The 14,228-nt window shown below is 38.4% G+C and overlaps 1 protein-coding gene across 2 annotated transcripts in view; it reads right to left on the bottom strand.

Annotated features, from left to right (window-relative positions):
• Window positions 1-14,228, bottom strand: part of LOC121325833 (vinculin-like) — a 41,577-nt gene that overhangs the window by 17,500 nt on the left and 9,849 nt on the right. For both annotated transcript variants that reach the window (XM_041268919.1, XM_041268920.1), the window contains exons 2-3: window positions 2,386-2,456; window positions 238-388 (exon numbers count right to left, since the gene is read on the bottom strand). In XM_041268919.1, coding sequence (XP_041124853.1) covers window positions 238-388; window positions 2,386-2,456 — 222 coding nt within the window. The remainder of the gene's footprint in view (window positions 1-237; window positions 389-2,385; window positions 2,457-14,228) is intronic.

Genomic DNA, 14,228 nt, shown 5'->3' with positions numbered 1-14,228 from the left:
AGAGACCACACCATGTTTGGGTTGTATTTGCCAGTCACACTGACTCAGTAATTTCCTGTTTCAATGTAGGGTTTATCTATCGTTTTGTGGCCTGCATTATAACGTTCGCCTCACTTTTACATGCATACACAACTCGTTTGACTAACTTTTCTCAAATCAATCTTTATAGAAAAATTCTAATAATTTTGACTGGTTGGAAAACATACCAGGTTTCATTTTATAGAAAATTGTCCGTACCTCAGCCTCATCGAAAGTCAAAAGCAAGTCTGAAGTCCCTGAGAGAATTCCCCTGGATCCGTCAATGAGGTAATCACGAGCGGGCACAGAATAGGGATCTGTTTTCAGCATGTGGGCAGCCTGGACCAGCTTAGTACAGGCATTCTCAACCCTGTAAATAGAAAGTGTATTGAACTCAAGTATTGCAACAGAACAATTTAATAGATCTTGCTCTTGAATGTAAAACAGCATGACATTCTGACTGTGTAGCTTTTTTTTCAGGAAAGAGCCAATAAAATAATGCAGTACATACTACATTAAGTAGCCCAAAGACCCATGCTCACAGTCTCACTCAATCTCTATATATTTGAAAAGTACGCGCCCAAACAGTCTGTTTATTTAAAGATAGTTCACCAAGCAGCTAAGGAATGGATTACTTAACTGTACAAATCTTATTTTAACAAAGTCATGGTTTTAAAACGTCACAGATGCAAATGCAAGGTAAAGGCAATGCACACTTGGCAAGACAAAGGGATAGGTTTGTGTATTCCTTGAATTACTACTCACTTTATTCTATTTACAAGTCATTAATGTGACAAGTCAGCCCAGGTTGTTTTAACAAGTTGTTGCAGATTTTGCAAGTGAAACCAGTCCATTTATATCACCATTCTAAGCCAGCACGCAATGTTTAGTTGTATGGAGGGATTAAAATGTTGCTTTTAGGGCTGAGGCAGCCTTATTTTAGGATTAGCACCCCTCTAGTCTCTGTGGTGTCCCACAAATATTATTTTTAGAGAAGGAGCCAGTCTCTACAGGGCAGAGTGCAAACTGATGATGGCACAGCAACAGTCAGTATAGTATGCAACCACATCAGTATAATATGCACCTCCTAAAAGATATTAAGCATATTAAACACGCCTCTGCTGATTAGAAAGAATCAGGGAAAAACCAACCAAAAGTCTACAAGATGTTCCCCTATTGGAAAAAACTGGTTAGGAAAGCAATTAGAAAATGTGAGAATGGATCTATAAAGCCCATTGTGATAAGTATTTAAACAATACCCTATTGTATCTAGATACACCTAATAATCTTGCAAACAAAAGTATGAAAGCTTCATAAGAATTAAACCTGAAACAAAATTTCACTAGCTTTTTCATTGTAAAAATGAAAAGGGATTTTATTTGAACACAAAGTTGCAGTAATCTAAAAGTGTTATCAGTTTATATTGACCCCACTTATGCAAATGGTTTTTAGGACAATTTCACACAGTCCCGCAGCAAGTTCAAACACATTCTGGAGGAAAACATAATGTATACACAGTGAACAAAGAACGACTTAGTATTACAGTTCAACAGCCTGTATACTCAGACAGGGAATCTCATAAAAAATAGTGGTTTCAGAAACTAAAGCCATTTGACAGGAAATGCTATGCTAACAAAGCCATAATCTGAATTATCAGGCACTTTTTATTATTACATCCAAGGCTCTAGGGGGAACACATTAGCATTAGTTATTAATAACCCAGTTTATGCACTGCTAGAAAACACAGTACTTAAAGCTATAGCTGTTTGCAATCATCTAAAAGCAACACACTAACTTACCAAAGCAGTGCTGAAAGAATGGTGTACATGACAGAGAATCCACCAAGCGCTGGGTTGGAACAAGTAAATCAATTTAGCAAAAGCTTAAAATACTTTTCAATGTTAAATCTGCACCATAAGAGAGTAAAGCAGCGGAGCATCACGTTTGATGATGAGAAGAGCCTGTAATTGGTTAATTTGGGGATCAGAATGCTTTTTACATGAAGAAACATTCTCCAAAACAGGCTAAAGGCAACTTTACAGCTACGGAACAACTAATGAACGCAAATGGTAATATAATTAATCGACAGCTATCAACAGTTGCTGCACATAGATGACTCCTACTAAATTCTAACATGGCAACTACTGACTAACAAGCCTCCAAGATACGCTATGGCACGGAGGAGGCAGTTATGTCTTCAGAAATAGACGGAAATATCTTAAGGGGTCTCCAAACCAGATACATTTGTCTTACGTTTCAAGACAGATCTTGTGTGAAGTTTATTAAACCATCACTCTGATTATAGAAACCTTTTCAAAACTAAACCATTCATTGCACATTGAGCTTGAAAGATGGTTCAGTACTTACTTAATAAAAGCTGGTGGCATGTCTCTTTTCATGAGCTGGTCCTCTGTTGTCTGAACAGTCTCTTTCCCAACCTGAATAAAAGAAGTAAACAATAAATAAAATAAGGACAGCCTCATACGTATTTCAAATGCATATATGGTACACATGGATGTGATTACTTTTCCAGTAGAATAAACAAAGTATAGCAAAAGGTTAGACAGTCTAATACACGGACTGGCCACTCAAGCGAATTTGATACTCCTTACTATACAGTTGACTAAAAAACATTCAAAAGTCAACAGTCTTGCATCTTTATACAGTATCTCGGTTAGTGAAAGGCGTTCAATTCAAGTCACAATACAATAAAAGCTCTGTGCTTACAATTGCAGGTTCTGGGAGAGTGCCAAAATACTAGAGGCAATGTACTGTCATTTTAACGTCTTGTTTGTCACGGTCAAGTGGAACTATGATGTACTTGCATTTCCTGGCCTCCTCAATTAGGGTCACCATTGAAAATATGTAATGTGTATAACTACATATTACAATAACCATGTCCATCTTTCACACTGGTGAAGCCAATAGCCTTGTAAAATCTCCACCAAGAAAAGTTTTGCTTCCCTAAATGTGTTTAAAATCACCCTCTTCTCAGAGAATGAAATCACTCTGCATTTCCTCTAGTAATCTAAATACACTATTTTTTTTTTTTTTTAACTTAGCAAACCCCTCCTATTTAGTACTGCTTATATTTTGAATAACGGCCAAACATAAATGTGATAACAACAGAACTGCCAGCAAGATAAATAACATTAAAGTATGCGCAATGTTCTTCAAACTGATATCTGCTACACTGTCTATTTATTCACCATGGTGAGACTGTAGCTTCCAGTGACAGACTAGCTCTCAAAACCACATGGCCTTCAATAATACATCACCCAAAGACACATTCTAAAGACTTCTGAGCAATTGTGTTAAGTTATAATATTGTGAATGTATTGTTACACAAAACCACCTTCTACTGGCACGTATTCATCCAGTTAATTAGTTTTACATTTTTCAAAGGGGGGGGGCAGCCATTTGATCTGTGTATTGTAATCATTACGCTGGAACCATTAATTAAAAGACTGCTCACCAAGTAGCAAGTTTAAAAAATTTTATGCAATTCAAATTAAATGCAATGACTGTGTTACTTCCTTTAAAACACAAATTGGTGCACACTCTTGATGGAGCTGAACCTGCCGCAGCAGAATTTACACTAGCACTATCCGTCGCCAACTCATCCCCAGCCTGACAAGTGCCCCAGTGCCCAGGTCAGCATGCAACAGAGTCCAGGGAAAGGTTGACAACTTGCCTGTTACAAGCAGCTGCATTCCACTTAAAATTAGTGGGTGCACCTGCCGCTGGTGAACACCCTCGAAGGAGGAAGTGAGGCTTAGCCACTGTGGGTTTTCACTGTCAGGATGACTGCCATCGAGGGAGTTCTGTATCTCACACAAGCTCCTGGTTGATCAGCAATGCAAAGTGGGTAGCACCCTGGTTTGTACAGCTCTGCTAGACCTGCTGCTATAAAGACGAAGCCAGACATGTAGTCATGTAGCTACCTGGGGTAGTATGTAATAAATGAGAATGAAATGCCCATCCTCTGGGTGGGGTAGCATTCTCTACATTCTCTAGCATATTCTTATATCACATTCTACCCCCTGCAGTATTCTCCACTATATTAATGGAAAACCAATTTGCATATGGCGAGTGCAATATTGTGCACAAACATTTAAGGTAAAATTAAATTCAAGAACCCTTTCATTTCTAGGAAGCCCTTTAAATGAGGCCTCGGTCTCAATGGGTAAATCTGGTTAAATAAATAAATAAATAAATAAAAGAATAAAAGAATGGGAAGTCAACAAGTATGGCGAGGCACTGTCTAATAATAGATCTGTCCCTATCTTTAACACTTCAGTGCCTCAATATCAAACACTCCTGGCTGGCTTAACACAGAACATTTTGTAACTAATCTGAACAATTATTTATAAGCTGGAGGTGCCATTATTAACCACATATAAACAGCAGTGATTTTTACTGAACAAGCTTGCAAACCAAGGTCAGCAGCTTTGTTATGGTATGTCTTTCTTACACCCCCTTAACTTCAGTGCTTGGCTAAGCCGGGGCTAGAAGTAGTATTCTTCACAACTCACAAGACCCCAGAAATAAATCTGTTTTCTTTCAGCCCCTTTAGAAGGGTGGCCAGAAGCCTTTGTAACTGTTAACCCTTTGCGATCCACTTATTCAGCACCTGTCAGGCCCGTCAGCTCCAATTTATTTTCACATGCGCTGTTTATTTTACACGCTCTGTTTAAAAGTATGTTTTCCACAGTAAAACAGGTTTAAAAGGCACGGCATATCAACAGGACACTCAGTACTGCATCTCCAGGTAGGCCCACCCCTTGTTCGCCATATTTATCAAATACCTCTTCATAGTAGTGCATACTGAGAAATCCTCTCCTGATCACTCGTTTTATCACCAAAATCCTCAATAATGCAATCCAAGTCATTATTTTATTACTACATCATCTCAAAGCTCTGCAAATATCTGATATTCTTTGAGCACTGGATGCAGAAGTAGCTATCTTGGTTTTTTTTATGTCTGTGTTCGGTCTATGTACATGGATTAGGGAATGGTTAACATGTAGAAAACAGAAAGTACTGATTAGAGGAAAAACCTCAGAATGGAGTGTGGTAACCAGTGGTGTACCACAGGGATCAGTATTAGGTCCCCTGCTATTCCTAATCTACATTAATGATTTAGATTCTGGTATAGTAAGCAATCTTGTTAAATTTGCAGACGACACAAAAGTAGGAGGAGTGGCAAACAGCAGCAAAGCAAAGGTCATTCAAAATGATCTAGACAAGATTCAGAACTGGGCAGACACATGGCAAATGACATTTAATAGAGAAAAGTGTAAGGTACTGCACGCAGGAAATAAAAATGTACATTATAAATATCATATGGGAGATACTGAAATTGGAGAAGGAATCTATGAAAAAGACCTAGGAGTTTTTGTTGACTCAGAAATGCCTTCATCTAGACAATGTGGGGAAGCTATAAAAAAGGCTAACAAGATGCTCGGATACATTGTGAAAAGTGTTGAATTTAAATCAAGGGAAGTAATGTTAAAACTGTACAATGCACTAGTAAGACCTCATCTTGAATATTGTGTGCAGTTCTGGTCACCTCGCTATAAAAAAGATATTGCTGCTATAGAAAGAGTGCAAAGAAGAGCGACCAGAATTATTCCGGGCTTAAAAGGCATGTCATATGCAGACAGGCTAAAAGAATTGAATCTGTTCAGTCTTGAACAAAGAAGACTACGTGGTGACCTAATTCAAGCATTCAAAATTCTAAAAGGTATTGACAGTGTCGACCCAAGGGACTTTTTCAGCCTGAAAAAAGAAACAAGGACCAGGGGTCACAAATGGAGTTTAGACAAAGGGGCATTCAGAACAGAAAATAGGAGGAACTTTTTTACACAGCGAATTGTGAGGATCTAGAATCAACTCCCCAGTAATGTTGTTGAAGCTGACACCCTGGGATCCTTCAAGAAGCTGCTTGATGAGATTTGGGGATCAATAAGCTACTAACAACCAAACGAGCAAGATGGGCCGAATGGCCTCCTCTCGTTTGTAAACCTTCTTATGTTCCACGGCCCCGGAGACTTGATCAGATCTGCCCCCCCCCCCCACCCCACCCCCGCCGGCTGCCCGGGAAAAAAGAGAAAAAAAGACTACTGAGACCTGGACACGAACTATTGAAAAACTACACAGGTTGTTCAGACTGGAAAGGGAAAATTGTAACGGACCACAAAGGGTTAACAGAACACAAGGATTGTAATAATGGAAATTGTGAACAGAATGACAAAAACTGTACGTAATTACTTTTCTAAACAAGAGTTGGCAGATTAGTGTACTGAGCCTGAACAGTCATTATTTCCAGTTAACAGCAGACTCCCAAAATACAACATATTACAGCATGCTGCATTATACCAAGAGCTATAATGCAAGGCAGCAGTGGAGACATGCCATTTAGTTTTCTGTGCCCTATGTGGAAAAGTTTACACTGCCTTCCCAAATGCCAAACGATTAAAGAATGAGTGGCCAATGCTGAACACTGTTCCAATGCTTGTGTAACAGGCGTTGTTTTCTTAAGACTTTTCTCACTATGGGTTTCTGCCATTACATGACACACTAATTTAAAAACAAAAAATTATCAAATATATGTTGGATCTACCAATGTAAAGCATTAGACACCAACATTGCAAACTGTATCTAGTTAGAATGAACTTTCCAAAAGGTAGGTTTGATCGCTGCTTCTTTCAAACCACAAAACCATATTTTTTTTTACTACACCCTATCAGTCCGGAAGAATGTCTGACTGCCTGTCAGCAACACAACATAAATTTGTAGCTGCATAAATTGAAAGACAGAAGTGGATATTTTCAGGTTATGCAACTCAAAATATACTGTATCCACATTTTTGTACACCACTGTATCGTACAAAACAAAAAATACAAACTTTAGAACAAAGCCAAATGTTCTTCATTAAAAAATGGCAGAGAGCCCCACAAGTTCCTGCCTTTTGTCATGGTTTTCATTTTTTCCAATGTTTTTAAATAAACACATTCATTCACATGTGCTGTGGATCATCTGTGACCATATGTTTTAGCAACTTAACAAGTCTGACATCTAGATTTATCATTTAGCTTGGTGCTGTCTCTGCATACAAAATAGTTTTAAAAATGCATTTGTGGTGAACAGTACAAGTCTGCAGCAAACCCAAGCTATTTTCTTCCAGCAATGAAGAGAAGCAAATATACTAAAAATGACTGAGTTTCTCATTCATACTGCCTGATGTAAAGACTCTGTCTGTACTTGGCTGAAAGATGGTGCTTTCAGAAGTCGGTACAATGGCATTTCTAAAAGGTTATATTACACAGACCAAATGTAAAGATTCCTCCCTTTCAAGGCAGCTCTTAGAATTATCTTGAGTCCATAACAGGTTCTCGCACAAGCAGGGTGGGGGTGGGGGGGATGATCAATTGATACAGTACTTGGTGGTAGTAGGTGCAGAAGAAACGTTTCATGCAAAAAGTTTTTCAAAATTGGAAAAACCAACTGAAAAATGTAGCGATCATTAAAAAAGCAGTTCACATGTTACAGTAGCTGTGAACTTGTTTTGCAAACCTCCATTTTTTATTTAATTTATTTTATTCAAAATTTAGTAGTCACCAATTGTTTTTACCGTTTTTCTCCCCCGCATTGACTTGTGAGCGGCAAAGACGAACACACGCTGTCCTCCAAAGTGCGTGTCGTCAGCTGACCACTTCTTTTCACTCTGCAGGCCCACCATGCAGCCACTTCAGAGCTCCAGCATCGGAGGACAACGCAGCTCTGGGCAGCTTACAGGCAAGCCCGCAGGGACCAGGCCAGACCACAGGGGTCGCTGGTGCACGGTGAGCCGAGAACATCCTGGCCAACCTAAGCCTTCCCCACCCAGCTAATTGTGCGCTGCCCCTTGGGAGCTCTCGTCCTCGGTCGGCAGTGTAATAGTCTGGAATCAAACCGGCGACCTCCAGGCTATAGGGCGCATTCTCCATTCCACGTGGAGCGCCTTTGCTGGATGCACCACTCGGGAGTCCCCTAAATCCCCACTTGTAACCCAAATCTCCCTCTATGGGCTCTTGCATTTTCACCAAGAAACCAGAATCATGTGTTCTTTGATCATCGTCATTTGCTTCAGGAATTCAACCATTTTCCCCACTTTTCAGCGTGGCGTGTGCAAGCTTGCCCATTTAGTGGCAACACAACCAGTGCAGAAGGTGAATAGTGTTTCTGGACCACATCCAGCAACCATGTTGGGTCATTACTTACATAGATGCCATGCACTTAAGTGTGGTTACATGTTTGAGGCAACTCAGAATGTAGAAAACAATGTTGTGCATTTTTGTTATTTAAATTATTTTAGTTTCCAGGTGTTGAAAATGTAGGCAAGCAAGCTAGTAATTAATACAACAGTTTGCCACAAGGGTAAATGTAGCATTGTTCTGCCAAAGCTATACTTATATTGCCAACTCATAAACCTTGTCATTTCATGGTGTTACTCTGATTAATAAAATCAATCAATCAATCTTTCAATCTATTTTATATAGTGCCTTTCATACTGAACAAGATAGTGAGGAACAATGCATAATACATTAAACACAGTGAAATACAGGGCATAGTACATTAAACAGTGAAACAAACAAAAAAAATGCAAATATATTAAATATAGGCATATTACATTAAATACAGGGCTTGGATGTGAATTCTAGACAGTGTGAATCATATATGTGGGCAGAATTTCAACCCATTGAGTCTGCTGATTATATGGAAGTGGTGTATGGAAACTGAAGGAGATCGATTCAAAAGGACGACGGTAGAAAGTTAAACAGTTCAAGATATGAAACTGAATTTTCATCAAATTCGATCATAAATAAAACTGCAAATCCAAAAGTGAAAGTAACAGAATGGAACAACCGGTCCACAATAGTTTCCTAGTGAATCTCAATTTCACTGAGTCGCTTGAAGCTTTGTCCCTTTATAACTGTAGTTTTCACTTTATAGATTGACTGGAGACTCTAAATGTTCAACACTGTTGTATACAAGTGTCCTTGCCTTGGCTTTCTCAACTTGCTTAATTACCCAGTGATGATTCAATGATCGATTCAAAAAGCATTGTAAATAAACAAAGCAATAATCACAGCAGGGTACTGCTGGCACTGGCTGGTGTAGTTTTAGGGAACCTCAAGGAAAGCAGTACCATATTCGTTTGAAATCAATTTTTAAAACAGTGTTACAGACATCAAGAAATTATATTTTGCCAATGTGATTGCAAGTCTTAATTATAGTATTAATTCTACTATTTAATCACTGTGCTGCATTGGAAAATATCCTAAAATAAATACTTTAGATTTATGGCTACTTCAATAATAATAATAATAATAATAATAATAATAATAATAATAATAATAATACTAATAAATCAGAGGGGCTTGGCACAGCTTGACTAAGGCCTGGCTGGAGACTTAGAATTATATATACAAATTTCATTTCACACAGGACAGGGCTGAGGCTTCCCACCTGGACGTCATCAAACTTGGCTGTGGAGGCTGACAGACAGGCTATGTCGCACCACCTCAGCTACAGAGTCTGATGCCACACAAAGCTAGTTTATGGTTCAATCTCCTTAAAAAGCAAGTAAAAAAGAGTGAAGCAAGTCAAAAAGGCAACTGTATGATGCCCAATAGTAACACAACTAAAAAAGGACTGGTTACCTATTCCAAAGTATGGATGTCACTCTCGTGCAGGAACCGAGATTCCAAGCCAAGGCTGTTTATGATGTCACACTCATGCAGGATCCACGATTCCAAACCAAGGCTGTTTATGATGTCACACTCGTGCAGGATCCAAGATTCCAAACCAAGGCTTTTTATGATGTCACATTCGTGCAGAACCCAAGGTTTTTAAACCAGGGCTTCTCAAACTCGGTCCTGGGGACCGCTTGTGTCTGGTTCATTCCAACCAAATTCTGTTGCTTAACAATACCCTTAACTGAACTGATAATTTGCTTAATTAGACCTTTGTACTTGTTTTCAGCTCTTAAACAGTTGCATATTTCAAGTTAGCTAAAACATTTGATAAGTAACTTGAAGTGCAACTGTTTAAGAGCTGAAAACAAGTACAAAAATTAAGCAAATTATCAGTTAAATTAAGGGTATAGTTAAGTAATTGAGAGCTCGGTTGGAATGAAAACCAGCAGACACAGGGGGTCCTCAGGACCGAGTTTATAAACCAAGGCTGCTTATTTTTCCTTTCTGCTACCGTCATGGCGACATACTATAGACTAGATGAAGACTATCACGGCAGCCAAGGAACAGAACTTATTCGTCTTATGAGGGTATTGGCAGATTGAAGTCTTGCGTGTATTTTCAATGCATTTAGTATTATAGGTCTGAAAAAATGGTGCACATGTAATACGCTTATTGGAAACGTAAAGTAGACACTAAACTTCATTACTGGTGGGAGTTGTGGTTATAAAGGAATGGAAGAAAAGGATGAGAAACAGAAACCATAAATACTGAGACTTCCCGGGCAAGCAGGTCTTCTGGCTGAAGCAAAAAACAGACAGGCGAGGCGTGGCACCACTGGGCATGTTCACGGTGCGGTACCGCTAGTTTGCACCCAGACACACAGGAGCGGCATGCATTGCGCGGTACAGTAGTTGTCAGTACCACACCGTAGACTATGTACTCGAACATAAATTTACATATATATGGCTAAAAGTTTTCATTCATGTAGTAGAATATTAAAATGCAGACAAAAAAAAAACACCTATATGAACATAATTTTGATATGTTATTTAACATCATGCAATCTAAGAAACTACATGGTACCGGAAACTAAAATAGTAGTACAGTACTTCATGTTAGATTTCAAAATGTCACATTTTTCAATTTTTGGAAAACTACAAAGCGATATGTAATTTCAATATGTCAACTTAATATTAACTCTATAGAGCGTGATGCTAAATTTTGGCCATAGCTGTAATGCCCCCCATATTATCTACTAAATAAAAATACTGGTTTGTTTTTCAGTCATCTATAGGCAGGTGTATGAAATGAGCGAGCTTAGCAAAGAAGCATACAATATGTTGCTGACATCAAGTAGCCTACTACTAAAGTGTTAGAAAATATATATTTTTACAGCCAGTTATTTAGTAAAAATAGTAGTGAACTACAGAAATAATAAAAAAGGCAGAGAGGATACTTATCAGGGACGATGTATAAAATACTGACTTGCCTGTCCTTGTATGAAATATAGGAGGGATCAAACACTTCAGGGTGCTTGGACACCTCCGTAGACAACAGTTTCATTCAGCACTTGGCTGTGATTGGTTAATCCACCGATTGTACCATGCGACAGCCTGAAAAGAAATCGCTCTGGATTGATTTGAGAGTCACCGCAGGACTAGCGGTATCGTCCCGCGCTGATCTGTCCAACAAAATATGAAAGCAATGGCAGTGTTACAGGCGCAGCGTCTGTCTGCCCCAGGCTTAAAGGTAGAGCAGCGGTTTGTGAGTAAAAACCAGGTGGTCCGCAAACAACTCCAAAAATTCAGTTAAGCAGTTCTTGCATAAACCCATTTCTACACAATCACACTACTCAATATGTATTACTAAGCAACACAACACACAGCTTTAACCACATCATATATCAATATAAGATATGTGGGCCTATGTAGTCTGCATTTTTCCCTTTTATCTGTTTTCTTTTATTAGGGGTGTGTTTATTAATTAATATATATTACAGCTCCTTTTGATGCAATACCAAGCATCGCCTTCAAAGCTGCCATTAATTGAAACATTGCTTAATGAACTGGTAGTGAAGATTCAAGCCCAGGGTCTCATTAAATTAGGTAAGTTATATAAATACTTTACTTTCTACATGTACTTATACATATGCACATAAATATTAGTTTCAAAATGCTGTTGTGAAAAAATGTGTGGCAAGTGGTCTGTGGGAAAAATTCAACACACCATGGTGGTCCCTACATTAAAAAAAGACTGGGACTGGTTATGGACAACAGCAAACATCAGTAATAAGAAACCATTCAGCATTACACAATATTTTTCAGTGATTGAGTCACTTTTGTCTTGTTTATATAAGAATTCCTACCCTTTTGTAAATGTGTCTTTTAATGTAAAACAAAATATACGATCTTCCAAGCATGAATGTGAAATGTGACTATATATATATATATATATATATCTTATAGATACTAATAAAAAAAAAAATAAAGTATAAAATATATATATATATATATATATATATATATATATATATATATATATATATATATATATGTTTTATAATGTCTGCAGTCAACCCAACCAAAGTGAGAGGTGGGTGTAAATGTTTATATCTCAAATGTGTCAAGTTTAAAACACAGCAGCACATTCTCAGCTAGTATAACAGGAGTCTTCTTTTCCCTACAAGGCAATGTTTTAAGTCCAGTGTCTCTGCTGGAGGCAGAATATATCCAGCTGTTTCCTGCTAGCTACCAGACGGGGCTGATTACATTAACGAAAACCTTCAAACTGAAGCCAGTGGAGAGATTACACAATCAGCTGACATACCAGCACTACTTCAAGATGTTCAAACCTACCCTGTATATGGCCATGTTGTAATGCTATCTTTCCCAAAAATACCCAGTTGTGATTTACTAGTGCAACAGGAAATAGATACTGTTATATCAGAGCCTGGCAAAGGAAAAGTTGAAAAGGAAATGCATAACATGCTTAAAACTTCCCGATACAAAAACAATTTACTAGTTGTTTTCATTATAGATCAAGTCTTACCTTTCTGATAGGTCTCATTTGTTTTAATTGGGAATGAACAATCTGCATTGTCTGAATGAGTTTGTGGTGCTCCACAGAGCTCTATTTTAGGTCCTTTATTATTTTCCATTTATATGCTCCCTCTGGGTGATATTATAAGCAAACATGGAGTAAACTTCCATTTTTATGCAGATGACACCCAGCTGTATTTGCTCTGGAACCTGGTGATGCCTCTTTTGGGACCAATATAGTATCTTGTCTTACTGACATTAAGGCTGGATGTCTCAAAATTTCTTAATGTTGAATGCAGAAAAAACTGAGGTTTTGTTAGTGGGTTCACCAAACCAGGTAGATAAGCCTGAATCATTTGGCCTGGATTTCAGCAGACTACCTTCTGAACCTGTACTAGAAATGAGAAATTCAGGTGTGATCTTCAACCCTACTGATCTACGTCCCCACTACAGCCATCTTTGTCACACGTGGTGTCAGCATCGGGATTGCCAGTGCCCCCTAGACGCAGACCAGAGCAGGGACCACAGTTTTTTTTTGTCCTGTGAAGTGCTTTGAGATACAACTGTATGAAGGGTGCTATATAAATAAACTTTGATTTGATACTTTAACCAAAAGCAAATTACAACTGTTGCACTTAAACTGAATATAAAAGTTCATAAATTGTATTACTGTATGTATGCACTGTGGCAAATGAAGCTAACAAAAACCTGGAATACATCAAACTGCTATTCCATGTGAGTCTTACTTCCACACCTGCACTGGATTTACTCACTGCTGAATGACATCATTGTTTTACCTACAGAAATGAGGACTTTAAGTAGTGCCACACCCTTTTTATACAGTAGATAAGTGCATTGCACAGATAAGTCTTACATCCTGTTGCTACATTTCCTTTGAAGGACTGCGTTCCCTGGCTGCCAGTAATGACTGCTCACTCATTTCATTAAGATTTGCACCTTGGGCACTGTAACTAGCGCAGGACTGAATTCTATAGAAATGCACTGTCGGTACCGATTGTGTGCCAGTGAGATGCATCTTTCGATTTGGGTTTTGTAGTGGTGGCAGTGCTTTGCAAAACCATAAAACCTTAAAGCTACAGCCTACATTGTCCTTGAATTGAATCCTTGATATAAAATCACTATTGATGGAGGGGGGAAAAAACAAGTTATTTGATTTTAAGGTATACCGTGTGTACTGGGCAGTGTTCAAGGATGCACGGCTGTCACAGAATCTGTCGATGAGGTGAGGTGAAAAGGTCTATAATCATGAATGCAGATGAATATGAAATTGGCTGCATACAGACATTTTACTGTATTCAGTCTTTTTACATCCTAATATAACATTTTGAGGTAGGCTGTGCTAAAACTGCCGCTTTGTTTATCAAACAGACAATCCTCATCTGTTGCCAAATTGTTTAGAAAAGGTCAG

The sequence above is a fragment of the Polyodon spathula genome, chromosome 13 (assembly GCF_017654505.1).
Source record: "Polyodon spathula isolate WHYD16114869_AA chromosome 13, ASM1765450v1, whole genome shotgun sequence".
In the NCBI taxonomy this organism is placed as follows: Eukaryota; Metazoa; Chordata; class Actinopteri; order Acipenseriformes; family Polyodontidae; genus Polyodon; species Polyodon spathula.
This window is presented reverse-complemented; position numbering and strand designations above follow the sequence as displayed.